Source organism: Balaenoptera acutorostrata, chromosome 20 (genome assembly GCF_949987535.1).
Source record: "Balaenoptera acutorostrata chromosome 20, mBalAcu1.1, whole genome shotgun sequence".
NCBI classification, from domain to species: domain Eukaryota; kingdom Metazoa; phylum Chordata; class Mammalia; order Artiodactyla; family Balaenopteridae; genus Balaenoptera; species Balaenoptera acutorostrata.
Window position 1 is genome coordinate 42,662,082 of NC_080083.1, and position 27,096 is coordinate 42,689,177.

A 27,096-nucleotide genomic window follows, 5' to 3' on the forward strand; every position below is an offset into this window, starting at 1 on the left:
TCTGTATTTTGTATTGTATGTTTTCTTCAACATGTAACCAATCAGTATCTTGTCAATATAGTCAGCCGATCGATCGACCTCCTGCTTGTCGTCCTTGTCTTTCTCTGGCAGAGTTTATCAGACCGTAGCCTCTCTAGCTTACTTAAAGTTAATTTAAAATGAACCTCTAAATCTTGTTAAACAAAAAGTTTAAAGTGAGGGGATGTTGGTCATGGTAACCAAGAGAAAGAGGCCAGCTGTTACCAGCTCTAACTGGGTGGAGTTGGGTAAGAGTGAGCTGGGGCTGAATCTCACCAAGGTTGAAGTTGAGGGTCTTGCGTTTGCCTCTCCCCCAGCCCCTCCAGACTATACTGGGGTATGTGCAGTCTGTATTTGAAAATAGTTGGTCTCTGAACACCAGAAACAACCTCTTTGGGGTTTTTTGATTAGTCTGTACTAGGCTCGTGAGAGACGGGGTCCTCTCACCCTCTTCTCTGAAGAGGAAGGAACACCGACGACCTCTGGAACCTTGGACTGGTCATAAGGCCAAGACGGCAGCCCCACACTGGGGCCAAGCCGGCTGCTCCCTAGTCTCTGGGGGGCCCTCTGCTGGTTCTGGAGTCAAGTGATGCTGGGGCCCTTTTGGCCCTCTGCTGCTCCCTGCTGGGGCTGCTGGTCCAAGCAGTGAGCTGAGCTAAGTAAAACAACACTGCCCACTCTCCCCCCAGCTTCCCGGGGGCCAGATTTATCGTGGACCACCACCTTGAGGTGCCTTTCCTGCCCCTCTGGGCCCTCCACCTGGCCTCCCTCTACCTTTGTTCTACCTCCCCCTCTGACTCCAGCCCCAAGAAACGACCACAGACTCTGAAGCTGTGTTGCTCACTACGGTGGTGGTTTACTGGGTCAGGCTAGTTTGGAACCCTTCTTAGAGCCACTGCTCCTGAGTCTCGAGGCGGGTCCTGTTTGGGCTTCAGGGGAAGGCAGCACCCGGCACTGGCCACGGACGCACAGCTGGCCAGAGGGGGTCAGGCAGCAAGTCATGGCGGCGGGATCCAGGTCCGGTGGTAATGACATTTGCTGGTGCACCTTCTTTTTTTTTTTTTTTTTTAATGAGGATCTTGAATCAGATGCGTATGTTTTGATTGATTGATTGATTGATTGATTTTGGCTGTGTTGGGTCTTCGTTTCTGTGCGAGGGCTTTCTCCAGTTGTGGCAAGCGGGGGCCACTCTTCATCGCGATGCGCGGGCCTCTCACCGTCGCGGCCTCTCTCGTTGCGGAGCACAGGCTCCAGACGCGCAGGCTCAGCAGTTGTGGCTCACGGGCCCAGCCGCTCCGCGGCATGTGGGATCTTCCCAGGCCAGGGCTCGAACCCGTGTCCCCTGCATTAGCAGGCAGATTCTCAACCACTGCGCCACCAGGGAAGCCCTGGTGCACCTTCTGCGCCACGCGGAAGCCACTCCCATCCGGGTCACAGCCCTCCAGTTGCCGCTGGCCAGTCACCATCAGGCATCCGCCGTCCACTTGAACCACCAGCTCCTCAGGGGTGAAGCCGTGGGCATACATCTTCATCTGGAAGCCACCCTCCGCATGGACGTTGCCCCGTACAGCTGCCACATCTGCCGTGAGCTGCTGCACCGGCAGGGTGGTCACCTGGTTCTGTTCAGTAAAGGCCACGCTGGGACATCGGGACGCCGACTGGCTCCGGTTGGAGAGACTGCTACCGACCCGCTGCATCCGAGTGAGCAACTGCTGTGGAAGGGCGCGAGGCTCCGAATGCAGCGCTTGGCGCTGGGCCGGGCGGCGGACGCCGGAAGCGGGGGCCCTCGTGGCCCCGCGTGGCTCCGCTCCTGCCCGTGCGACGCCGCCCCGCTCAGGGGGCTCCCTTGGCTGCCGGCGAGGTTGGCTTCCACAGAGTATAGGGTCAGCTGTGCACGTCCTACCTCCATGGGTCAGGTTGGCAGCCGCCCTGGCGCCCCCTGCTGCTGCTGCTTTTATCTCGGATACGGCCGCTTTCTCGGGCCCTTCCCCACCTTAGTCAGCGAGGGCCTGGCCGCCGGGGCTGAGACTCAACCGGATAGGCCAAAAGAGGCTGGTGGCGCTCGAGCCCAACCCTGGAGCTGTCACCAGCACGGAGCGGAGATGAGATTGAGCCGCCGGGCTCTTGCCCTTCTGAGAATCAGGCCTGGGGGGAAGGAGGACTGTCCCCTGAACAGAGCCATCAGTGTGACCGTGGGGTCATCCATTCTTGGAACGTCCTGCAGTTCTCTGACCACGCACAATCCTGCGACACATGGGGATTGGGAGGTGGATGCGCCTTCCTGGTTTCCGTCATTCCACCCCGGGCCTACTGTGGCAGGCTCAGAGCTGGGCTCTGGGACCACAAAGATGAAGACTTGGGCCCTGCGCTACGTAAGAGGTGCCCACCGTGTGGGCGGGAGAGCCGTTCCGCCCTTCTCTGCCTCTACCCCATCTCCACCTTGGGAGCCTCTTACCTGACCACGGCCATTACTCTGGCGCTCAGTGCTTATAAAATAAACCCTTTTTGTTGAAGTATAACGTACGCAGAGAAAAGTGCGCAAAGAGAACACACCCGTGTAACCACTTAACAGGTCAAGAAATAGAACTGTTGCTGTTTAATCGCCACACTAGGTGCAACTCTGTGTCCCGAGACATGTGGGATAGGGCCAGGGTTGGGGCAGGAGGGAGATGCGCAAGAAGCCAACTCGACTCCAGGCCCCAGGCCTGCATTTTCACCCTTGGGCTTGGGAGGTGATTCCCCAAACAGAAGCCTGTGTTCTGGGGTACTTCTCCTTGTCCCAAGAGGGCAGCAATCTTTACTATCTTGGAAGCCTTCGACAGAGATTACAAGTGAGGAGGAGTCAATCTGGGGTGCTCGCTCGGGCCTCACTTGTCTGTCCGACATCAAGAAACAGGACAGAAAAGCCTGGAAGCTGGAGGCAAAGGGAGCGACCATGCAAGACTACAATTCCCATCATGCTCCGGGGCAGGGACGCCTGCGCACTGAACGCCGGTTGCCCACGCGGCCCTAGGGCTGGAAGCGCCGCGCCGCGCTGCGCCGCGCTCCGCTGCGGGGAGGCCATGACGGAACCTTCCCAGGCCTCGACCCCGGCCCCGGCCGCGCAGCCCCGTCCCCTTCAGTCCCCAGCCCCCGCCCCAACTCCGACTCCTACCCTCAGCCCGGCTTCGGCCCCGACTCCGGCTCCCACTCCGGCATCAGCCCCAGCCCCAGCTACAGCCCCAGCCGGGAGCACAGGGACTGGGGGGCCCGGGGTAGGAAGTGGGGGTACCGGTACCGGGAGCGGGGGTGATCCGGCTCGACCTGGCCTGAGCCAGCAGCAGCGCGCCAGCCAGAGGAAGGCGCAAGTCCGGGGGCTGCCGCGCGCCAAGAAGCTTGAGAAGCTAGGGGTCTTCTCGGCTTGCAAGGTGGGGGCGGGGCCTGGGGTGAGAGGGGGCGGGGTTTGGGGCATCCTAGGGCTTGGGTGGGAATGGGGGCAAAGGTCTGGCTGGGGAACGGCTTCTCACCCCGGGTTACAGGGTTATTGACTGATTCTTCTGCCTCCAGGCCAATGAAACCTGCAAGTGTAATGGCTGGAAAAACCCCAAGCCCCCCACTGCACCCCGCATGGACCTGCAGCAGCCAGCTGCCAACCTGAGCGAGCTGTGCCGCAGCTGTGAGCACCCCTTGGGTAAGGCAGGTAGTGCCCTTGGAGCTGGGGGTGAGGGGGGTGGAGGTGGTGGGTCCTACTTGGACAGGATGACTTAAGTGCCACATAGTTTCATTTCTGGAAGACCGAAGATGCCTCTTAAGGAGGAATTGGTCTGGGAATGTGTATGCCCCAAGGGAGGAGAAAGGAAATCTGCCAGCCAGAAGAGACAAGAGGCCACCCAGATAGGAGCAGTCAGTCTCGTTGCCGGTCACGCTGCTTGGAGGGACTGAGGGTGTGTCTTGGCTGGCGATGAAAAGGAGCAGGAAGCCCTGTTGATTTTTTCTGTTCCTTTTTCCCAACTGCCATTTATCCTTACAGCCGACCACGTGTCCCACCTGGAGAATGTGTCAGAGGATGAGATTAACCGGCTCTTGGGGATGGTGGTGGACGTGGAGAATCTGTTCATGTCTGTTCACAAGGAGGAGGATACGGACACCAAGCAGGTCTATTTCTACCTCTTCAAGGTGAGCTTCTTCCAAGTGAGTGTGCGTGGGTGAAGGAGGGAGGCTGGGGGGTCTGCAGCTCTGTATTCGTTGACCTCTACTCCTCCCTCTTCTTCCAGCTCCTGCGGAAATGCATCCTGCAGATGACTCGGCCCGTGGTGGAGGGGTCCCTGGGCAGCCCCCCATTTGAGAAGCCTAATATTGAGCAGGTGGGATGAGGCAGGTGGTAAGAGGATTGGGGGCATCTTGGAGGAGTGGGGAGGCTGTGTTATCCATCCCCCCCCAAGCTGAGGACAGGGGAGAGGTTCAGAGAAAGGAGGATGCTTTGGGCTAACCTCAGGGTGGGCATGGAGGTGGGAGGGGGTATAATTTCTCCTCACAGACAGCTCCAGAGCAAAAGCCCCAGAGAGCCCCCTGCCCTCAGGAAGCACCTACTTTTGGATAAGAAGGCCCTGCTGGCTGCTCACACCTCCTCCCGTTTTGTCCCGTACCTATCTCCCCTTCTCAGGGTGTGCTGAACTTTGTGCAGTACAAGTTTAGTCATCTGGCTCCCCGGGAGCGGCAGACAATGTTTGAGCTCTCGAAGATGTTCCTGCTCTGCCTTAACTACTGGAAGCTTGAGACGCCTGCCCAATTTCGGCAGAGGTCTCAGGCCGAGGACGTGGCTACCTACAAGGTCAATTATACCAGGTAGGTCCAGCCAGGGACAGCATGGGGGAGGCTTGTGAGCCCAGCCTGGGCTTTCATTTACCACCTCCCTGCTCCTCATCCGCTCTGCAGATGGCTCTGTTACTGCCACGTGCCCCAGAGCTGCGATAGCCTTCCCCGGTACGAGACCACTCACGTCTTTGGGCGGAGCCTTCTCCGCTCCATCTTCACCGTTACCCGGCGACAGCTGCTGGAGAAGTTCCGGGTGGAGAAGGACAAGCTGGTGCCCGAGAAGAGGACCCTCATCCTCACCCACTTCCCCAAGTAAGGCTTATTCTGGCCCGTCAGGATCTTGCACCGCGTTCACATCCTCCCTGTGGTCCCCTTTTTTCCAGGAGGGCTTCCTGGATTGGTCCTTCCTCTCACTCCATGAACCTTCTGGGATGTGGGCCTCTACCTGGGAGACTTGCCCAAGGCCCAGATATAATTTGCTAGCTCTTTGCCTTTTCATGTACTAAGTCTGGGGATGACAGGTACATGGCCCGAGTGCTAACACTGCCCACGCCACAGGTAGACATGACTAACTGTTTCCCACGGGGTGTGGACGCAGCTCAGAATCCTTCTCACCACAGCACTCCAGGAGCTTACACTTGAGGTGAAACCGTTTTCCACCCCTGTCCTAGTCCTTTCTGTCAGATTTTTCTCTGTTCTGCCACACCATCTTTTCATTTTAAACCTGGCTTACAGCCACCCAGTTCAAGCCTTTCCCAACTAATGCAGGCCCTCATGTGCTCCTCTTGCCACCAGGTGGCAGTAAGAGGTGGCAGGAGAGGGTGGAATCACATTTTGATCCTGAGGCCCAGGGTGACTGGATGCCCTGCCTGGCACACAGCACAGGATGGCTTCGGTTCAGACCCTGTCTCCCTGTGCTGTTCACCGGGGCGTGCTGGGCTTCTAGTCTCTGTTCTGGATCATCCTGTCCTCCTGCCTTCAGCGAGGGGCTCCCAGAAGACAGGGAGCTGTGCCTCTTCCTTGTCTGAAGGCAGAAGCTGTCTCTGTCTCCCAGTTCCCTGAGGGCAGCCTCCAGGCCTTCCCGTGTCTGGCCCAGGCTGCTCCCTCGGTTGGAGGACAGAGCTGTGGGACAGACTCTACCCTCCCCCCAGATTCCTGTCTATGCTGGAGGAGGAGATCTACGGGGCAAACTCTCCAATCTGGGAGTCGGGCTTCACCATGCCGCCCTCAGAGGGAACCCAGCTGGTGCCCCGGCCGGGTATGTGCCACACACAGTAGGCTTTCTGCTTGGTCCTCCTGGCTGAGCTCAGCCCCGCAGTGGAGGAGGGGCTGCAATTGGCAGCAGTGGGGAAGTACAGGAGGGCTCAGCTGGGGGTGGGAAAGCCCGGGTCCCTTAGAGGGACACACCAGCACCTTTGACCTCCATCCCCCGATTTTTTCGTCTCTCTTCTATGTCAGCTACAGTCAGCGCTGCGGTTGTTCCCAGCGCCCCCATCTTCAGTCCCACCATGGCTGGGGGCAGCAACAGCTCCTTGAGCCTGGATTCCGGAGGGGCTGAGCCCATGCCAGGTGGGTGCTTGACCCCTGACCTCTGCCCCTCATTCACCCCTCCCCCAGCCTCTCTTGCTGTCCCTGGGAGACTTTGCCAGCTTCCTCAGCAGGCGAGAAGAGGAAGCTCCCAGAGAACCTGACCCTGGAGGATGCCAAACGGCTCCGTGTGATGGGCGACATCCCCATGGAGCTCGTCAATGAGGTCATGCTCACCATCACGGATCCCGCGGCCATGCTCGGGCCTGAGGTGGGCAGCCCAGCTTATGGACCAGTTGTGCTGGGGGTGGGGTGGTGGCTCACCACCTGAGACCCCAGCTCAACACGCCTCCTCTGGTGCCCAGACGAGCTTGCTGTCGGCCAACGCCGCCCGGGATGAGACTGCCCGCCTGGAGGAGCGCCGCGGCATCATCGAGTTCCACGTCATCGGCAACTCGCTCACACCCAAGGCCAACCGGCGGGTGTTGCTGTGGCTCGTAGGGCTGCAGAACGTCTTCTCCCACCAGCTGCCACGCATGCCCAAGGAGTACATCGCCCGCCTCGTCTTTGACCCGTACGTCCCCAGGAGAGCCCAACCCGAGGCCACCACACCCGGGCACCTCCTCCTTGGCCTCCCCACGGCTCCCCACTGCTCCCCAGGCCTCTTTCTCCAACCCTGGGCAATTCTTGCTCCTTAGTTCCCAGCACTGTGTACAGCTCAGGCCTCTGGGGTTGTTGTGGGCTCCTGGGGAGCATTTGGAGGACAGGTAGGGCCTGTGACCTGACCCTTCTCCCCTCAGGAAGCACAAGACTCTGGCCTTGATCAAGGACGGGCGGGTCATTGGTGGGATCTGCTTCCGCATGTTTCCCACCCAGGGCTTCACAGAGATTGTTTTCTGCGCTGTCACCTCAAACGAGCAGGTCAAGGTGAGTCCGTGCCCCTGGTCCCAGCTGCATCCCACCCCCTACTTCTGCTCTGGACGAGGTCGGAGCAGCACAGTAGTGACACGGCTGCCCCCAACCCTTCTTTTAGTGGCCAGACAGTTCTTCACACCCCCACAAGGTGGCAGTTGTACTTTGATAACTGGATTAAGGAAACACCTGTTGACATATGGCACCCCAGAATCAGTAACACTTTTATTTTGTTTTTTTCTAGTTTTATTGAGATGTAACTGACATGTAGGACTGTGTAAGTTTAAGGTGTACAACCTGATGATTTGACTTACATACGTCGTGAAATGATGACCACAGTAAGTTTAGTGAACATCCGTTATCTCTTATAGTTACAAAATTAAAGGAGTAGGAAAAAAAATGCTTTTTCTTTGTGATGAGAACTCTCCAGATTTACAGTAACACTTTTAAATGGACCTGTATTTCTCTCATCACAAGAATGTTCACATACATTGGGGAGTTAACTTTTATAACAGCACCCTATGCTGGGTGATAGTCCTGGTTTCTGTCCTTTAATTTTCACAGTAGACCCACTAGTAGGGTCCCTGGTTGTCCTGTTTTATTTTTTTACTTATTTATTTTTTATAAATTTATTTATTTTATTTTTGGCTGTGTTGGGTCTTCGTTGCTGCGCACGGGCTTTCTCTAGTTGCGGCGAGCGGCGGCTACTCTGCATTGTGGTGCGCAGGGTTCTCATTGCGGTGGCTTCCCTTATTGCAGAGCACGGGCTCTAGGCGCACGGGCTTCAGTAGTTGTGGTGCACAGGCTCAGTAGTTGTGGCTCACGGGCTCTAGAGCGCAAGCTCAGTAGTTGTGGCGCACAGGCTTAGTTGCTCCGTGGCATGTGGGATCTTCCTGGACCAGGGCTCGAACCCGTGTCCCCTGCATTGGCAGGTGGATTCTTAACCAGTGCACCATCAGGGAAGCCCTATTTTTTAATTTTTAATGTATTTTTTTAATACTCTTTTTTTTTTTTTTTTTTTTTTTTTTTTTTAAATGAATCATCTTTTTTTTTTTTATAGCTACTTTATTTATTTATTTATTTATTTTTGGCTGTGTTGGGTCTTCGGTTCGTGCGAGGGCTCTCTCCGGTTACGGCAAGCGGGGGCCACTCTTCATCGCGGTGCGGGGACCGCTCTTCATCGCGGTGCGCGGGCCCCTCACCATCGCGGCCCCTCCCGTTGCGGGGCACAGGCTCCAGACGCGCAGGCTCAGCAATCGTGGCTCACGGGCCCAGCCGCTCCGCGGCATGTGGGATCCTCCCAGACCAGGGCCCGAACCCGTGTCCCCTGCATTAGCAGGCAGATTCTCAACCACTGCGCCACCAGGGAAGCCCTCTTTTTTTTTTTTTTTTTTTTTTAATTTGTTTCTTTTTTATTTATTTATTTATTTATTTATTTATTTATTTATTTATTCTATTTTTTTTGGCTGTGCTGGGTCCTTGGTTCGTGCGAGGGCTTTCTCCAGTTGCGGCAAGTGGGGGCCACTCTTCATCGCGGTGCGGGGACCGCTCTTCATCGCGGTGCGTGGGCCTTTTACTATCGCGGCCCCTCCCGTCGCGGGGCACAGGCTCCAGAAGCGCAGGCTCAGCAGCCGTGGCTCACGGGCCCAGCCGCTCCGCGGCATGTGGGATCCTCCCAGACCAGGGCTCGAACCCGTGTCTCCTGCATTAGCAGGCAGATTCTCAACCACTGCGCCACCAGGGAAGCCCCTTTAATACTCTTTTTAAAAAATATTTATTTATTGTTTATTTGGCTGTGTTGGGTCTTAGTTGAAGCATGCGGGATCTTCATTGTGGCATGCGAACTCTTAGTTGCGGCATGTGGGATCTAGTTCGCTGACCAGAGATCAAACCCGGGCCCACTGCATTGGGAGCGTGGAGTCTTAGCCACTGGACCACTGGGCAAGTCCCGTGTCCTGTTTTGTTTTTATTTATTTACTTTTTAAAATGGTGCAGCCACTTTATTTTATTTTATTTATTTATTTTTGGCCACGCTGTGCAGCTTGCAGGATTTTAGTTGCCCCACCAGGATCAAACCCACGCCGTCTGCAGTGAAAGTTTGGAGTCCTAACCACTGGACTACCAGAGAATTCCATGGTTGCCCTGTTTTACATAACCCAGATCTGCATGGTGCCTCTTTGGTCCTGACGTGTGTGGAAGACAGTCTCTTTCCCCAAAGATATCATCAGATATTGTGATGAGTGGGGCCCTTGTGATTCCCCCTCCCCTTTCCTCCAATTCTGAGGCCCAGGGACTGGGAACTAGCCGCCTGAGGACCACAGCTTCCTGGTTGGGTTTAGATGCAGGCCCTCCCTGCCATAGCTGGCCGCCTGACTTGGACACATTTCCTAAAATAGCTGAGTTTCAGTTTTTTTTCTGTAAAATGGAGGTAACGATAGCTGTTTTGTGGGTTAACTTGAGGATTGCTCTGTAAAGAACCAAGCACCACACCTGTTCCATAGTAAGCGCTTAGAAATCCAGCATCCTTCACTTTTCTCCCCATAAACTCCCCTTCCTCTGCCAGTCGCCTTTCCTCCTACCTGACTTGGATCCCCTGGCTATTCCCACCTCCTTTCCAGTCAGCTCCCTCCCCTGCCCTCCTGAGACCTCTCTAGCTGCAGTCCTGCCCCCTACCCCCTGAAAAGCCCTGCCCCCTTCCCCTGCAGGGCTATGGGACTCACCTGATGAACCACCTGAAGGAGTATCACATCAAACACAACATTCTCTACTTCCTCACCTACGCCGACGAGTACGCCATTGGCTACTTCAAGAAGCAGGTGACCCTCACCTCACCCCGTTTGCCCACTGCCTGGGGACAGGGGTCATTCTGTTTCATCCCCAGTGTGGATGGAGTGGGAGTCCCTTCGTCTCCCCTGTCCCATCCCACACCTGCGGGGAAGCCCTTCACGCCTGCATGCCTCCCTCCTGCTGCTCCAGGGAAGGATAGGGTTCTCTAGGGCAGCTGGGCAGGCTGGGAGAGCTGGGAGGTTCTAGGGGTGAGTCGGGGTGGGGGGTTAGCCAGCCTGGAAACATTCCAGGGACAGATTCAGGTTGGAAAAGGCTTGCCGATGGATTGGTCGTAACTCTTCACGCCCTAGGGCTTCTCCAAGGACATCAAGGTACCCAAGAGCCGCTACTTGGGCTACATTAAGGACTATGAGGGGGCGACACTGATGGAGTGTGAGCTGAACCCTCGAATTCCCTACACGGAGCTGTCCCACATCATCAAGAAGCAGAAGGAGGTGTGTGTGCATGTGCATGCGTGCACTCACACACATGCACGTCTCCGTGGGGCTTTTCATGAACGTGCACTTGAGGGTGAACACGTGTGGATGTGTACCATGTGTACATGCATGTGCGCATGTGAAGTGGGATGGGCCAGGGTCTTGGTTCTTGCTCTGCCTCTTAGGGGAAATTAGGGGGGCCTGACTGTGGCCTGGGAGGGTGGTTCCTGGAGCTGGGTTGGCCCCTCAGACCCTTCCTTCCGTCAGATCATCAAGAAGCTGATTGAGCGCAAACAGGCGCAGATCCGAAAGGTCTACCCCGGGCTCAGTTGCTTCAAGGAGGGTGTGAGGCAGATCCCTGTGGAGAGCGTCCCCGGCATTCGTGAGCAGGGGTCTTGGCTGGGGAGGGGGTGTACTGCTTGGGGTGTGGACAGGCATTCTTAGGGGTGTTCTCCCGACTCCCCACTTTGCAGGAGAGACGGGCTGGAAGCCGCTGGGGAAGGAGAAGGGGTGAGTGTTGTGTGGAGGGAGGGGAGGAAGGAGGGGGAGGCAGAGGGCCCAGGAGCCTCAGACTCGGCCTCTCTTGCCCCAGGAAGGAGCTGAAGGACCCAGACCAGCTCTACACGACCCTCAAAAACCTGCTGGCCCAGATCAAGGTGGGGAGACCAGGCTCCCTTCTGGGGGTCCCTGTGCCAATGGTTGTGGCTTTTTGACCCAGGGTGGGGGGTAGCTGTCTTGAGCTGGGCGGGGGCACAGTGGGCCTGGCCTCAGCCCGGCTCTCTCTGCAGTCCCACCCCAGTGCCTGGCCCTTCATGGAGCCCGTGAAGAAGTCGGAGGCCCCAGACTACTACGAGGTCATCCGCTTCCCCATCGGTGAGGACCCTCCGTTCCAACTCCTTCCTCCCACACCTGCTCAGGCTCCCTGGGCCGTGCAGCCTCTGAAAACCGTGCCCTTCTCTCCTGCTGCCCAGACCTGAAGACCATGACAGAGAGGCTGCGCAGCCGCTACTATGTGACCCGGAAGCTCTTTGTAGCTGACCTGCAGCGGGTCATCGCCAACTGCCGCGAGTACAACCCCCCGGACAGCGAGTACTGCCGCTGCGCCAGTGCCCTGGAGAAGTTCTTCTACTTCAAGCTCAAGGAGGGCGGACTCATTGACAAGTAGTCTGGCTTTGGACCTCGGCCTCAACCTGGAATGTCTCCACCTTGGGTTCTGATCTAATCTCTGGGGTGCCCTTGTGCCCAGGTCTGCCTCAGTTTGAGACACTCCAGCCAGGGGCCCTCCAGCCCCTGATCCTGCAGCCCTTTCAGGGCCTTGGGGCACCCCCAAGCCTGCAGCTCTGTCCCACCCTTCATTGTGTCTGACCTTGGGAAGGGGTCTCTCAGGTCTGGGGTTCAGCCCCTCTAAGAGTGGCTGGTGGCCAGAGGATGAACAGCCCTGTCCAGCCCTGGTGGCCCCAGACCTGATCCCCCCTTCTCCCCACCACCACCCCCCCAACACACACAGACTCACACACACACACACACACACGCACACTCCCCCAAGCTATGGAGTTTTGGAGTCCTGGCCCTGGCCCAGGTCACTGTTGAGGTTCCTCAAGGGCAGGATCGCCAACTTGAGCTTGAGTGAGGGGGCTTCAGGGGTTGGAAGTTCAGCCTGGACTGGTGGACTGGAGGGGCCATGCCTCACCCTGCACTGTTCTGTTTGTCCCCCAGGGGTGGGGGGCATGGGGACCATTCATTTCCTGGCATTAATCCCTTGGAGGGAATAATAAAGTTTTGGGGTTTTTTTCTCTGTGTGATTGTTTCTTCAGTAGAATCCCTGGCCTTAGCAGGCTGACCCCGTTCCGCCAATACCGCCTGCAGGCTGGGGCTGCCCTTCTCAGCAAGCCTCATGCCTGTCCCGCGCCCCTGGGGCGATGGGACCTGCTGGGCTGCAGCCCCCGACTTCTCCCTGCTGGCTGCTCCTGGTCCAGGTGAAGACTCCACTCCTGGGGGAGGGGCTAGCAGGACCCAGGAGGAGAGGGTGCCTTGCTGTCAGCGGCACTTCTCTCCCCCTCCCCCCACTCCTCTCCCTCTCACTCCCCCCTCACCCACCGTATCCCCCCACCCCCACTGGCCCCCTGAAGTGAACAAAGTTTTTTCTGTGGGGCAGCGAAGGGAGATTCCCAGGTTGATTTCTGCAGGGCTGGCTCCTCCCCTCAGTTTCAGTTTCCATTTCCTTCTCAGCGGAGCCCAGCAGCTTCTGGGCTAAGCCAGCGGGGCTGCAGGTGAGACCCGGGCTGGCACGGGGCAAGTGTGGTCTGCGGTACTCAGCCTTTACCCCTGCCCAGATCAGGTTTCCGGTAGGTTCCACCGTTGCCCTGCCCCCTTCTCCAACCACCGTTGCCCTGCTCCCTTCTCCCTCAAGCTGGATAGAGTCCGGGGCACAGGGAGTTCCCTAGGCAAGACTGAGCTGGCCAGGAGTGGAGAGTGGCTCTGAGGGGTGCCGCGCCTGGGAGGGGGCCAGGAGAGCCAGTGGTCTGAGCTCCCTGCCATTTCCAGAATGGAGCTGCGACCCTACCAGTGGGAGGTGATCATGCCTGCCCTGGAGGGCAAGAATATCATCATTTGGCTGCCCACGGGCTCCGGGAAGACCAGGGCAGCTGCTTATTTGGCCAAGAGGCATCTAGAGACTGTAGACGGAGCCAAGGTGGTTGTATTGGTCAACAGGGTGAGTGTCCTGCCCTCCCCCCAGCGGCGTCTCAACTCCTCGGGTGCCTCTCAGGACCCTCCAGAACTCCAAAGCGGGTGTGACCATCTCTAAGCTCACCTGTCTTTTTACCCACTTCAGAACTCAGCCATGTCCTGGGGGTCACCTTGCTCCCCCCATTCCCCAGGCCCTGATCTAGCTTCCTCTCCCCATCTCATTCTCCACCCCCAGGTGCACCTGGTGACCCAGCATTGTGAGGAGTTCAGCAGCATGCTGGGCAGACGCTGGACCATTACAACCCTGAGTGGGGACATGGGGCCACGAGCTGGCTTTGGCCACGTGGCCCGGAGGCATGACCTGCTCATCTGCACGGCTGAGCTGCTGCAGAAGGCACTGACCAGTCTGGAGGAGGAGGAGCATGTGGAGCTCAACGGTGAGGGCTGGGGGCAGGGGGAAAGGGCGCACCCCTGAGGCCCCCTGCCTGCCAACCCCAGGGCTCCTGTTCTAGTAAAGGTGTTGGGACGTTTCATGGGATGAGGGGTTCCCCATTCACCAAACCCCAGCATACACCCCAGTAGAAACAGACCTGGCTAGAGTGCAGGATCTTGGGCAAGTACCTTCCCCCAGCTGAGCCTTAGTTTACTAATCTGTAAAATGGAGGTAAATCGTCCCTGCCTGGCCCATTCTCTGCGGCCCAGCTGCAAGCTGTGAAGGGAGGAAGGAATTCTCAGATGAGTTGTGGGGACTATGTGAAACAGCTTATGGGAGGAAGGGCTTTGCAAACTTAGGTAATAACCTTCTCTTGTGTGCCTCCAGCCTTCTCCCTGCTGGTGGTGGATGAGTGTCACCACACGCACAAAGACACCGTCTACAACGTCATCCTGAGCCGGTACCTGGAGCTTAAATTCCAGAGGACCCGGCCGCTGCCACAGGTGCTGGGTCTCACAGCCTCGCCAGGCACTGGCGGGGCCTCCACGCTCGATGGGGCCATTGACCACGTCCTGCAGGTCAGCTTGGCCCCTGTGACCCTCCTACCAGAAACCTCCCTAACCTGTCCTGCCTTACCCCATGCCCGTCAGCCCTCTCCAGACTCCCCCAGGCAGGGTTCAAGCCCCTTCGCCACCTAAGCTCCAGCCTCGAATGACTTCTTGTCGCACTTAGAATAATCTCCCAAGTCCACTCTGGCTTACAAAGTCCCATGTGATCTAGGCCTTGCCTACCTCCCACCCTCATTTCCTGCACCCTTCCCCTCACTCCCACTATTCTGGCCTTCTCTCTGTATCTTAAGCATGTCAGGCTTGTCCTGTCTCAGGACCTTTGCACTTGCCATTTCTTCTGCCCTGAATGCCTTTACCCTGCACTTTACTTGTCAGGCTCTTTCTTGTCATTCAGGGAGCAGCTTAAATGTCACGGTTTCAGAGTTTTCCCTGATCATCACTGCGCTCTTTTTTTTTTTTTAAATAAATTCATTTATTTAATCATTTATTTTTGGCTGCGTTGGGTCTTCATTGCTGCACATGGGCTTTCTCTAGTTGCTGTGAGCAAGGGCTACTCTTCGTTGCGGTGCACAGGCTTCTCTTTGCAGTGGCTCCTCTTGTTGCGGAGCACGGGCTCTAGGCGCGCGGGCTTCAGTAGTTGTGGCACGCAGGCTCAGTAGTTGTGGCTCGTGGGCTCTAGAGCACAGGCTCAGTAGTCGTGGCGCATGGGCTTAGTTGCTCTGTGGCATGTGGGATCTTCCTGGACCAGGGATCGATTCCGTGTCCCCTGCATTGGCAGGCAGATTCTTAACCACAGCGCCACCAGGGAAGTCCCGCTGCGCTCTTTCATACCATCCAGTTTTTTTTTTCAGAGCTAGTTAACACTATGTGAAATTCTCTCATTCTGTTACTCTTTTTTTCTTTTCTTTTTTTTTTTTTACCATTACTATTTTTTTTTAATCAGTCATCAATTTTATACAAATCACAGTATACATGTCAATCCCAATCGCCCAATTCAGCACACCACCATCCCCACCCCACCACAGTTTTCCACCCTTGGTGCCCATACGTTTGTTCTCTACATCTGTGTCTCAACTTCTGCCCTGCAACCCGGTTCATCTGTACCATTTTTCTAGGTTCCACATACATGTGTTAATACACGATATTTGTTTTTCTCTTTCTGACTTACTTCACTCTGTATGACAGTCTCTAGATCCATCCACGTCTCAAAAAATGACTCAATTTCGTTCCTTTTTATGGCTGAGTAATATTCCATTGTATATATGTACCACATCTTCTTTATCCATTCGTCTGTCGATGGGCATTTAGGTTGCTTCCATGACCTGGCTATTGTAAATAGTGCTGCAATGAACATTCGGGTGCATGTGTCTTTTTGAATTATGGTTTTCTCTGGGTATATGCCCAGTAGTGGGATTGCTGGGTCATATGGTAATTCTATTTTTAGTTTGTTCTCTATAGTGGCTGTATCTCTATAGTGGCTGTTCTCTATAGTGGCTGTTGTTCTCTATAGTGGCTGTATCAATTTACATTCCCACCAACAGTGCAAGAGGGTTCCCTTTTCTCCACACCCTCTCCAGTATTTGTTGTTTGTAGATTTTCTGATGATGCCCATTCTAACTGGTGTGAGGTGATACCTCAGTGTAGTTTTGATTTGCATTTCTCTAATAATTAGTGATGTTGAGCATCTTTTCATGTGCTTCATGGCCGTCTGTATGTCTTCTTTGGAGAAATGTCTATTTAGGTCTTCTGCCCATTTTTGGATTGGGGTGTTTGTTTCTTTAATATTGAGCTGAATGAGCTGTTTATATATTTTGGAGATTAATCCTTTGTCCGTTGATTCGTTTGCAAATATTTTCCCCATTCTGAGGGTTGTCTTTTCATCTTGTTTATAGTTTCCTTTGCTGTGCAAAAGCTTTGAAGTTTCATTAGGTCCCATTTGTTTATTTTTGTTTTTATTTCCATTACTCTAGGAGGTGGATCAAAAAAGATCTTGCTGTGATTTATGTCAAAGAGTGTTCTTCCTATGTTTTCCTCTAAGAGTTTTATAGTGTCCAGTCTTACATTTAGATCTTTAATCCATTTTGAGTTTATTTTTGTGTATGGTGTAAGAGAGTATTCTATTTTCATTCTTTTACATGTAGCTGTCCAGTTTTCCCAGCACCACTTATTGAAGAGACTGTCTTCTCTCCATTGTATATCTTTGCCTCCTTTGTCATAGATTAGTTGACCATAGGTGCGTGGGTTTATCTCTGGGCTTTCTATCTTGTTCCATTGATCTCTGTTTCTGTTTTTGTGCCAGTACCATATTGGCTTGATTACTGTAGCTTTGTAGTATAGTCTGAAGTCAGGGAGTGTGATTCCTCCAGCTCCGTTTTTTTCCCTCAAGACTGCTTTGGCTATTCGGGGTCTTTTGTGTCTCCATACAAATTTGAAGATGATTTGTTCTAGTTCCCTAAAAAATGCCATTGGTAATTTGATAGGGATTGCATTGAATCTGTAGATTGCTTTGGGTAGTATAGTCATTTTCACAATATTGATTCTTCCAATCCAAGAACATGGTATATCTCTCCATCTGTTGGTATCATCTTTAATTTCTTTCATCAGTGTCTTATAGTTTTCTGCATACAGGTCTTTTGTCTCCCTAGGTAGGTTTATTGCTAGGTATTTTATTCTTTCTGTTGCAATGGTAAATGGGAGTGTTTCCATAATTTCTCTTTCAGATTTTTCATCATTAGTGTATAGGAATGCAAGAGATTTCTGTGCATTAATTTTGTATCCTGCAACTTTACCAAACTCATTGATTAGCTCTAGTAGTTTTCTGGTGGCATCTTTAGGAATCTCTATGTATAGTATCATGTCATCCTCAAACATGAGGATCATGTCATGACAGTTTTACTTCTTCTTTTCCAATTTGTATTCCTTTTATTTCTTTTTCTTCTCTGATTGCCATGGCTAGGATTTCCAAAACTATGTTGAATAATAGTGGTGAGAGTGGACATCCTTGTCTCGTTCCTGATCTTAGAGGAAATGCTTTCAGTTTTTCACCGTTGAGAATGATGTTTGCTGTAGGTTTGTCGTATATGGCCTTTATTATGTTGAGGTAGGTTCCCTCTATGCCCACTTTCTGGAGAATTTTTATCATAAATTGGTGATGAATTTTGTCAAAAGCTTTTTCTGCATCTATGGAGATGATCATATGGTTTTTATTCTTCAATTTGTTAATATGGTGTATCACATTGATTGATTTGCGTATATTGAAGAATCCTTGCGTCCCTGGGATAAATCCCACTTGATCGTGGTGTATGATCGTTTTAATGTGTTTTTGGATTCTGTTTACTAGTATTTTGTTGAGGATTTTTGCATCTATATTCATCAGTGATATTGGTCTGTAATTTTCTTTTTTTGTAGTATCTTTGTCTGGTTTTGGTATCAGGGTGACGGTGGCCTCATAGAATGAGATTTGGAGTGTTCCTTCCTCTGCAATTTTTTGGAAGAGTTTGAGAAGGATGGGTGTTAGCTCTTTTCTAAATGTTTGATAGAATTCACCTGTGAAGCCATCTGGTCCTGGACTTTTGTTTGTTGGAAGATTTTTAATCACAGTTTCAATTTCATTACTTGTGATTGGTCTGTTCATATTTTCTGTTTCTTCCTGGTTCAGTCTTGGAAGGTTATACCTTTCTAAGAATTTGTCCATTTCTTCCAGGTTGTCCATTTTATTGGCCTAGAGTTGCTTGTAGTAGTCTCTTAGGATGCTTTGTATTTCTGCGGTGTCTGTTGTAACTTCTCCTTTTTCATTTCTGATTTTATTGATTTGAGTCCTCTCCCTCTTTTTCTTGATGAGTCTGGCTAATGGCTTATCAATTTTGTTTATCTTCTCAAAGAACCAGCTTTTAGTTTATGGATCTTTGCTACTGTTTTCTTTGTTTCTATTTCATTTATTTCTGCTCTGATCTTTATGATTTCTTTCCTTCTGGTAACTTTGGGTTTTGTTTGTTCTTCTTTCTCTAGTTGCTTTAGGTGTAAGGTTAGATTGTTTACTTGAGATTTTTCTTGTTTCTTTAGGTAGGCTATAAACTTCCCTCTTAGAACTGCTTTTGCCGCATCCCATAGGTTTTGGATCGTCATGTTTTCATTGTCATTTGTCTCTAGGTATTTTTTGATTTCTTCTTTGATTTCTTCAGTGATCTCTTGGTTATTTAGTAATGTATTGTTTAGCCTCCATGTGTTTGTGTTTTTTACGTTTTTTTCCCTGTAATTGATTTCTAATCTCATAGCATTGTGGTCAGAAAAGATGTTTGATATGATTTCAATTTTCTTAAATTTACTGAGGCTTGATTTGTGACCCAAGATGTGATCTATCCTGGAGAATGTTCCGTGCACACTTGAGAAGAAAGTGTAATCTGCTGTTTTTGGAAGGAATGTCCTGTAAATATCAATTAAATCTATCTGGTCTATTGTGTCATTTAAAGCTTCTGTTTCCTTATTTATTTTCATTTTGGATGATCTGTCCATTGGTGTAAGTGAGGTGTTAAAGTTCCCCACTATTATTGTGTTACTGTCGATTTCCTCTTTTATAGCTGTTAGCAGTTGCCTTATGTATTGAGGGGTTCCTATGTTGGGTGCATATATATTTATAATTGTTATATCTTCTTCTTGGATTGATCCCTTGATCATTACGTATTGTCTTTCCTTGTCTCTTGTCACATTCTTTATTTTATAGTCTATTTTATCTGATATGAGTATAGCTACTCCAGCTTTCTTTTGATTTCCATTTGCATGGAATATCTTTTTCCATCCCCTCACTTTCAGTCTGTATGTGTCCCTAGGTCTGAAGTGGGTCTCTTGTAGACAGCATATATATGGGTCTTGTCTTTGTATCCATTCAGCAAGCCTGTGTCTTTCGGTTGGAGCATTTAATCCATTCACATTTAAGGTAATTATCGATATGTATGTTCCTATGACCATTTTCTTAATTGTTTTGGGTTTGTTTTTGTAGGTCCTTTTCTCCTCTTGTGTTTCCCACTTAGAGAAGTTCCTTTAGCATTTGTTGTAGAGCTGGTTCGGTGGTGCTGAATTCTCTTAGCTTTTGCTTGTCTGTAAAGCTTTTGATTTCTCCATCAAATCTAAATGAGATCCTTGCCGGGTAGAGTAATCTTGGTTGTAGGTTCTTCCCTTTCATCACTTTAAGTACATCATGCCACTCCCTTCTGGCTTGTAGAGTTTCTGCTGAGAAATCAGCTGTTAACCTTATGGGAGTTCCCTTGTATGTTATTTGTCGTTTTTCCCTTGCTGCTTTCAATAATTTTTCTTTGTCTTTAATTTCTGCCAATTTGATTACTATGTGTCTCAGCGTGTTTCTCCTTGGGTTTATCCTGTATGGGACTCTCTGCGCTTCCTGGACTTGGTGGCTATTTCCCTTCCCATGTTAGGGAAGTTTTCAACTATAATCTCTTCAAATATTTTCTCTGGTCCTTTCTCTCTCTCTTCTCCTTCTGGGGCCCCTATAATGTGAATGTTGTTGCGTTTAATGTTGTCCCAGAGGTCTCTTAGGCTGTCTTCATTTCTTTTCATTCTTTTTTCTTTAGTCTGTTCCGCAGCAGTGAATTCCACCATTCTGTCTTCCAGGTCACTTATCCGTTCTTCTGCCTCAGTTATTGTGCTATTGATTCCTTCTAGTGTAGTTTTCATTTCAGTTATTGTATTGGTCATCTCTGTTTGTTTGTTCTTTAATTCTTCTAGGTCTTTGTTAATCATTTCTTGCATCTTCTCGATCTTTGCCTCCATTCTTATTCCGAGGTCCTGGATCATCTTCACTATCATTATTCTGAATTCTTTTCCTGGAAGGTTGCCTGTCTCCACTTCATTTAGTTGTTTTTCTGGGGTTGTATCTTGTTCCTTCATCTGGTACGTAGCCCTCTGCCTTTCATCTTGTCTATCTTTCTGTGAATGTGGTTTTTGTTCCACAGGCTGCAGGATTGTAGTTTTTCTTGCTTCTGCTGTCTGCCCTCTGGTGGTTGAGGCTATCTAAGAGGCTGGATGGGAGGCTCTGGTGGTGGGTAGAGCTGACTGTTGCTGTGGCCTCTGTTACTCTTTTTTTTAAATTTAAATTTAAATTTATTTATTTGGCTGCGTCGGGTCTTAGCTGCGGCACACGGGATCTTCGCTGCGGCATGCGGGATCTTTCATTGCAGTGGGCAGGCTCCTCTGTAGTTATGGGGCACGGGCTCCAGAGCGCGCGGGCTCAGTAGTTGTGGCGTGCGGGCTTAACTGCCCTGCGGCGTGTGGGATCTTAGTTCCCGGGCCAGGGATCGAACCCGTGTCCCCTGCATTGGAAGGTGGATTCTTAACCACTGGACCACCAGGGAAGTCCCTCATTCTGTTACTCTTTACCTGTTTATCATCTGTCTCCCCAACTCCAATGGAAGATGCTCTGTATCCCTGGTAACTAGAACAGCACTGGGCATAGAGAAGGAAGGCAATAGCTATTTCTTGAATACATGAGTCCCCACTCCCAGCGGCCCTGCCTCAGCCCATCCTGCCCCAAAGCTCTGCTCATTGTCCCCACAGAACCCCCCATTCCAGTGAACCCCTCTCTGTTGCCCCAGCTCTGTGCCAACCTGGACACATGGTGCATCATGTCACCCCAGGACTACCGCTCCCAGCTGCAGGAGCACAGCCGCCAGCCCTGCAAACAGTACGACCTCTGCCACAGACGCACCCAGGTGCATGGGGGGAGGGCCGTGGCAGCGGGTGGGGTCTGGTGTGAAGTTCGGGCACCTGGGGTTGAGCTCTGACTCCACCCTCACTAGCTCTGTGGTTTCAGGTTATTTGCTTTTGTCTCAGCCTCCATCTCCCCTTTTTGTGAAATGGGGCAGATACAGCCCATGCCCTTGGCCTGCTGTTTTGTTTGACTCAGATGCCACCGTGGGCATCTCTCAAAACCCTGGGCACGCTTTGCAAACCGTAAAGCTGGGGCACTTTGTGCTGAGGCTGTTCCAAGCTCTCTCCTGCGGTGCAGACACTGTCTGGTGTCTGCTATGACAGGGCTGGACAAGGACTAGACATCACTGTGCTCAGGCCAGAAGTCAAGGATTCCGACGTAGCGGGAGCGGGGTGCAGGACCCCGACCTCTGCCTCCAGCCCGGACTCCTTTCACACCCCGGCCGGCCTCCCTCTGGGGCTCCCACCTGTCCAGCTCCGATGTGCCGGCAGTAGCGGCGCAGCTTCGCCCGGAGATCAGCGTCCCCACTGGGTGCCCATTCCCCCGACGTGTGTGGGAAACCCCTCACACCCTCACTCTTCTCGGCCAGGAGCCGTTTGGCGACATGCTGAAGGAGCTCATGGACCAAATCCACGACCATCTGGAGATGCCCGAGTTGAGACGGGACTTCGGGACGCAGACCTACGAGCAACAAGTGGTGGAGCTGAGCCGGGATGGTGAGAGGGGCCGTTCTAGGGAAGGGCTAAGCGGCCAGGGCGGTCTGGGGCGGGGCCATCCTGGGCGGAGCCTTTCGGGCCCCCCCCCCCCCACGTAGTCTAGGCGGAAGTGGACCCTGGAGGGGCGTGGCCACTCAGGCCCTGCGAACCCTGCCCTCCCTCAGCGGCTGAGGCGGGGCTCCAGGAGCAGCGGGTGTACGCGCTTCACCTGCGTCGCTACAACGACGCACTGCTCATCCACGACACGGTCCGTGCGGTGGATGCCCTGGCCACTCTGCAGGATTTCTACGACAGGGAGCGCACCACTAAGACCCAGATCCTGCATGCCGAGCGCTGGCTGCTGGCGCTGTTTGATGGTGAGGCTCGCAACTGAACTAAAGGTCAGAGGCCAGCCAGGACGCAGGTGCCAACGTGGGTGGGGAAGGTGCCAACGAGGGTCCTGGGGCCCTAATTTTCTAACCAAAAGTCAAGACCGTGGATATGACAAGAGATAATATGCCCTCATTTGTGAAGGTTTGCATAGATATAAAAACTAATTCATGTTTTTGACAGAGATTTTTAAGAACCATTTAATTGGGACGGTCCTTGAAGGTTTGGGATGCGTGGTACCTTTAAACTGGGAAAGTGAGGTGGTCAGAGGATGAAATGTAAGGCTAGAGGAGGCCTCAGCACAGGCTGGAGGGCAAGGATCTTTCTGAAGAGACCTGAGTTGAGTCAGACCCGGGGAGCAAAGATTAGCATGAAAATGTCCAGGGTCATCCTGGTAGCTGGGGTGAAGAGGGGTACTGGATGAGGTATGTGAGCAAAGGATTCTACACTGTAGGCCCCCGACCTAAGGCTGGCCGGCCTTAAGGCTGGGCAGGCAGAGGGTATCCTTAAGTGTGCTTTTGGTGCTGTCCAGGGGAATTAGGAAGGAGCAGGTGTCGTCAGGCACCCCCCGACCCCCAACTCCTGTAATCTTATCCCCATGAGTCCCCCACGCCCAACCCATGCCTTGCCCACCTCCAGACCTGAGTCCTGCGCCTCTGTTTTGGGCTTTTCTGGCAGACCACAAGAATGAGCTGGCCCACCTGGCAACTCGTGGCCCAGAGAACCCGAAACTGGCGATGCTGGAAGAGATCCTGCAGAAGCAGTTCAGGAGCCCTGACAGCCCCCGGGGCATCATCTTCACCCGGACCCGCCAGAGTGCTCACTCCCTCCTGCTCTGGGTCCAGCAGCAGCCAGGCCTGCAGACAGTGGACATCAGGCCCCAGCTGTTGATTGGGGCTGGGAACAGCAGCCAGAGCGCTCAGATGATCCAGATGACTCAGGTGTGGGTTCTGGGGAAAGGAGCTGAGGGTGGGGCTTCCCTAGTGGAGAAAGGGAGGGGACGGAATCTTCAGCACAGAGCAATGGGGGACTGATTAGCTCCAGGCAGAGGGCAGAGAGCTGGGGGGTGGGGTGGAGAGGTAGACACTGAGGTCCCCAGTGTTGAAGGTTCCCCCAATCTGGAGATCTCTGGGGGAAGAGAGGCAGAGGCTTGGGGATCTGCAGGGAGAGGCGAGTGATGTCCTCAGGACAGGGAATCAGGGGTCTGGGGTCCCTTGCATGAGAAGAATAGGTCCTGAGAGCTCCTAGAGTAGAGGGGCAGGAACCTTTAGGGACTCCTAAGGGAGACAGGGGTTAGATGGGTACCTGGGAAGATGAGCAAGGTCCTGGGGCTACTTGAAGATAGAGATGGGGACACAGGGTTCCTAGGGAAAGGGGACAAGATTGTGAGTAAAAGGGCTAAACCAGGAGAGGCTGGGCTGGCAGGAAGATAGGCCTAAACCCACCTCATTTACCATCCTCTTTCTCCTCCCCCACTTCCTCCCAGAGGGACCAGCAAGAAGTGATCCAGAAGTTCCGGACTGGTACCCTGAACCTCCTGGTGGCTACGAGTGTGGCAGAGGAGGGGCTGGACATACCCCAGTGCAATGTGGTGGTGCGCTATGGGCTCCTGACCAATGAGATCTCCATGGTCCAGGTGCCCAAAGCATCCCTCCCCGAAACAGCCCTCAAAGGATGCTGTGTGGGACCCCAGCCCCACTCAGTCCCCTCTGTTTTCTCTTTCCCCAGGCAAGGGGCCGTGCCCGGGCCAGCCAAAGTGTATACTCATTTGTGGCGGCCCAAGGTAGTCGGGAGCTGAAGCGGGAGCTGACCAATGAGGCGCTGGAGACTCTGATGGAACGGGCAGTGGCTGCTGTGCAGGAGATGGACCAGGCCAAGTACCAGGACAGGGTTTGTGGGCAGCCTGAGTACCCTGCGGGGAAGGGGACTGAGGACTCTGCCTGGAAGGTCTCTGACTGCACACACATGCACTCCCCTGGTCCCCCTTCTTCTGGGGGCTAGCCTGGCCCACCTGGGGAAGATTTGAATGAAGGGAAAGGTAGAGGCTGGGGTGGGGCTTCCAGGGAAAGCAATGGCTGTTCTCCAAAATGCCTTGGAAACAGGCCTTATCCAGGGCTTTGAATTTATCCTCATCACCAAATATTTTGTGTATCTGTGAGAGCCGCCTTACAGCCCTTCTGGAACCAGGCAGCAGGGAAACAAACAGACACATCCACAAAATAAGCCCAGAACCAGGGCTTAAATCAGTTCCCCTGAGGCAGGGTCACCATCGTCCAGCCTTGTTCAGGATGGTCCCTATTTACTCCTGTTGTCCCAGCATAATTATTAACGGTGTCCCATGTCAGATTAAAAGAAGCCACTTTGCACGAAATCCTCCAAACAGGGAGTAAAGATTCAGCAAAAAGACTTGCCTTCCTCTCATATTGTTTTCCACCCCCATATTTTTTTCCACAGAGCTGCTTGCTAAAAACTCCAGGGGTGGTTGAGGAAGCCCCTTTTGGGTGCTAATAATCTGAGGTCTTTGGGAGCCCTTTGTCCCCCTGGGAGCATTCCTGGGGTCAGGTCTCTCAGGCCCCAGCCATGCCCCGTGTCCCCTCCCACCCCAGATCCAGGATCTGCAGCGGGCAGCCTTGGTCAAGCGGGCAGCCCAGGCGGCCCAGCGGGAGAGTCACCAGCACAAGTTCCTGGCAGAGCACGTGCGGCTCCTCTGTGTCAACTGCACGGTGCCCGTGGGCTATGGGAGTGACCTACGGAGGGTCGAGGGTACCCACCACGTCAACGTGAACCCCAACTTCTCGTGAGAACTGTACAAGGGGCTGTCGGGATGGGAAGCGGGGAGAGAAGAAGGGTATGATGGGAGATGGAGAATCCCTCCCAGCCAGACAGTGCTTTGAGGGTTTGGAAGGTTAAAGAGCATTTTAACAACTACCAAGTATGCATTTTCACAGTAGTCTGAGTAGACAGGTCTTATCATCACCCGACTTTACAGGTGAGGAAACAGAGGTTCAGAGAGGCTAAGTGACTTGCCTAAGCTCCCACAGCCACTATGTGGTTGAGCAAGAGCTAGAATTCAGGATGCCAAATGCTGAGGGGCCACAGACTGGCCCCCTGGTCCTACCTACTTTGTTTTTGTTTTTTAATATTTATTTATTTATTTTTGGCTGCATTGGGTCTTAGTTGCGGCACTCGGGATCTTTCGTTGCAGCGTGTGGGCTATTCGTTGTGGCGCACGGGCTTCTCTCTAGTTGTGGCATGCAGGCTCATTAGCTGCAGCACATGGGCTCTGTAGTCGAGGCACATGGGCTCTGTAGTTGAGGTGCATGGGCTCAGTAGTTACGGCGCCTGGGCCAAATTGCCCCGCAGCATGTGGGATCTTGGTTCCCCAACCAGGTGGTCCTACCTACTTTGAAGACATCAAGAGGGGCTAGTTGTCCCTGAGCCATCCCCTCATCTTCCACCCTCTAGAGGGTAACCTTTCCCCATCCTCCATCCATTCATTATTTATTAGGTACCTGTTATGCCAAGGATCTTCACACAGGTTCTCTCGTTTGAGGAGGTAGCATTTCAACTAGGACTTGTCTTGAAGGATGCACTGGGTTGGAAAGTGAGATGAGGAGAGGCAGGGATGATGCAACGGGAGTAATTCTGGTTGACCTGAGTGGAAGAGATGGTGAAGGATGAGATTCTGAAGGAACACAGACTGGCCTGTGGAGGACCTTGAAGGTTGGGCCTGAAAGTTTAGCCTTTGTCCTGTAGGCAACGAGGTGTCTTGGAGGGATTTTGAGCAAGGGAATGTCAGGGTCAGATGTACATTTGTAGAGGGTCACTCTGGCAGTTGGTGGAAGGATGACGTGGGGTTGAGAGTAAGGATGGAATGGGATGGAAGGATGGGGCAGGGAGAGCTGTTGGGGGGCTGTTGAAATCATCCGGGTGGGTAGTGCTGAGGCCTGAGCTTGGGCAGAAGAGGGTGCCGTGGAGGCAGCATAGGCAGAGTGTAACCTCTCGACAGGCAGGAAGGCCCAAGGCCCAGGCGCAGGCTCAGCAGGCAGGAGGGCATGAGATCTGGGGCTGGGGTTGGGGGGTGGGGTCCATGAGGGCTATGGCCACTCCCATTCTTCTCCAGGATCTACTACACCATCTCCCATGAGCCTGTGGTCATCAACAGAGTCTTCAAGGACTGGAGGCCTGGGGGCGTCATTAGCTGCAGGAACTGTGGGGAGGTAAGTGCTGGGGCCGTGGCCCTTAGCACTAGTCTTGAGAAGTCCTCAGTCTGAGGGAGGAAGCCCAGCCTCTGCCATCAGGGTGCCCTCACTGGGATGGGGGAGGCAGCCCTGCCCCAGGAGCTCCCAATCTGAGGAGAGGAGTTCCACCCCTGTCTTAGAGAGCCCACAGTGTGATGGGGGAGATAGCTCTCAGGCTGAGGTGGGAGACATAGGCCCAGCATTCATGAACTCCAACCTGAGGAGAGAAGCCCAGTCTGAGGACAGAGATGCAGACCTGGCCATCTCTGTCCCACCCACAGGGCTGGGGTCTGCAGATGATCTACAAGTCAGTGAAGCTGCCAGTACTCAAAGTCCGCAGCTTGCTGCTGGAGACACCGCAAGGGCGGGTCCAGTCCAAGAAGTGGTCCCGCGTGCCCTTCACCGTGCCTGACTTTGACTACGTGCAGCACTGTGCCCAGAGCCTGGCAGACTTCTCCCTGGACTGACCATCTTGTCCCTGCGGTGCCTGCTGTAGCCTGCAGGGGGCGGGAGAATCCACAGCAGCCACCATCTCCTGGGCAAAGCCTGGGTCCAGCCCCTCCCTCCAGAGTCACCAGCTCCAGGCTCCCAGCTGACCAGCCACAGAGGAACCCTGGGCACCCAGGCTGGCCTGGACTCCCACACTGAGCAAGCAGCTGGAGAGCCGCAGCTCATCCCAGACCCCCCTTACATGTACACAGACACCTTCGTGTGCAATGGATGGAGCTGGTGGGGGGAAACTGAGGCAGAAAATGGCCCCACTGTACTAGGCATCGCCAGTTTCCCTTGGCTTCAACATTCCTTCCCTGCCAAGGCCACTTGTATTCTTTGAGATTCTCCGTAAA

General features: G+C 53.2%; 3 protein-coding genes across 4 annotated transcripts; 2 read left to right on the forward strand and 1 right to left on the reverse strand.

Annotated features, from left to right (window-relative positions):
- Positions 1-882: 882 nt before the first annotated feature.
- On the reverse strand, positions 883-1,715 carry HSPB9 (heat shock protein family B (small) member 9). The gene is made up of 2 exons (XM_007177845.2): positions 1,416-1,715; positions 883-1,065 (listed from the first exon to the last, which is right to left on the reverse strand). Exons 1-2 carry the CDS (start codon positions 1,713-1,715, stop codon positions 883-885), a joined length of 483 nt encoding a protein of 160 aa, XP_007177907.2.
- Positions 1,628-12,177, forward strand: KAT2A (lysine acetyltransferase 2A). 2 transcript variants are annotated; one of them, XM_057536179.1, is made up of 18 exons: positions 1,628-3,425; positions 3,565-3,688; positions 4,028-4,173; positions 4,272-4,361; positions 4,661-4,842; positions 4,933-5,124; positions 5,964-6,070; positions 6,271-6,381; positions 6,471-6,610; positions 6,705-6,913; positions 7,140-7,266; positions 9,957-10,067; positions 10,389-10,532; positions 10,782-10,896; positions 10,988-11,024; positions 11,107-11,170; positions 11,303-11,387; positions 11,486-12,177. In XM_057536179.1, exons 1-18 carry the CDS (start codon positions 2,688-2,690, stop codon positions 11,677-11,679), a joined length of 2,916 nt encoding a protein of 971 aa, XP_057392162.1. In that variant the 5' UTR covers positions 1,628-2,687; the 3' UTR covers positions 11,680-12,177. The 2 variants fall into 2 exon arrangements, with proteins under 2 accessions (XP_057392162.1, XP_028021132.2); XM_028165331.2 differs by having other exon boundaries at positions 6,474-6,610.
- Positions 12,178-12,759: 582 nt separating this feature from the next.
- On the forward strand, positions 12,760-27,096 carry DHX58 (DExH-box helicase 58). Its single transcript, XM_007177804.2, has 13 exons — positions 12,760-12,859; positions 13,059-13,227; positions 13,438-13,639; positions 14,023-14,213; positions 20,810-20,926; positions 21,515-21,641; positions 21,806-21,997; positions 22,689-22,951; positions 23,497-23,646; positions 23,739-23,900; positions 24,617-24,807; positions 26,134-26,230; positions 26,533-27,096. Exons 2-13 carry the CDS (start codon positions 13,060-13,062, stop codon positions 26,716-26,718), a joined length of 2,046 nt encoding a protein of 681 aa, XP_007177866.1. The 5' UTR covers positions 12,760-12,859; position 13,059; the 3' UTR covers positions 26,719-27,096.

Excerpts from the sequence above, each read along its gene's own strand:
- KAT2A (XM_057536179.1), top strand. The coding sequence starts at position 2,688 with ATGCGCAAGAAGCCAACTCGACTCCAGGCCCCAGGCCTGCATTTTCAC. Across the intron at positions 5,125-5,963 it reads ATCCTCACCCACTTCCCCAA|ATTCCTGTCTATGCTGGAGG; the intron begins GTAAGGCTTATT and ends CCCTCCCCCCAG. Across the intron at positions 7,267-9,956 it reads CCTCAAACGAGCAGGTCAAG|GGCTATGGGACTCACCTGAT; the intron begins GTGAGTCCGTGC and ends CTTCCCCTGCAG.
- HSPB9 (XM_007177845.2), bottom strand. The coding sequence starts at position 1,715 with ATGCAGCGGGTCGGTAGCAGTCTCTCCAACCGGAGCCAGTCGGCGTCC. Across the intron at positions 1,066-1,415 it reads GCTTCCGCGTGGCGCAGAAG|GTGCACCAGCAAATGTCATT; the intron begins GTGCACCAGGGC and ends AAAAAAAAGAAG.
- DHX58 (XM_007177804.2), top strand. The coding sequence starts at position 13,060 with ATGGAGCTGCGACCCTACCAGTGGGAGGTGATCATGCCTGCCCTGGAG. Across the intron at positions 13,228-13,437 it reads TGGTTGTATTGGTCAACAGG|GTGCACCTGGTGACCCAGCA; the intron begins GTGAGTGTCCTG and ends CTCCACCCCCAG. Across the intron at positions 26,231-26,532 it reads GCTGCAGGAACTGTGGGGAG|GGCTGGGGTCTGCAGATGAT; the intron begins GTAAGTGCTGGG and ends TCCCACCCACAG.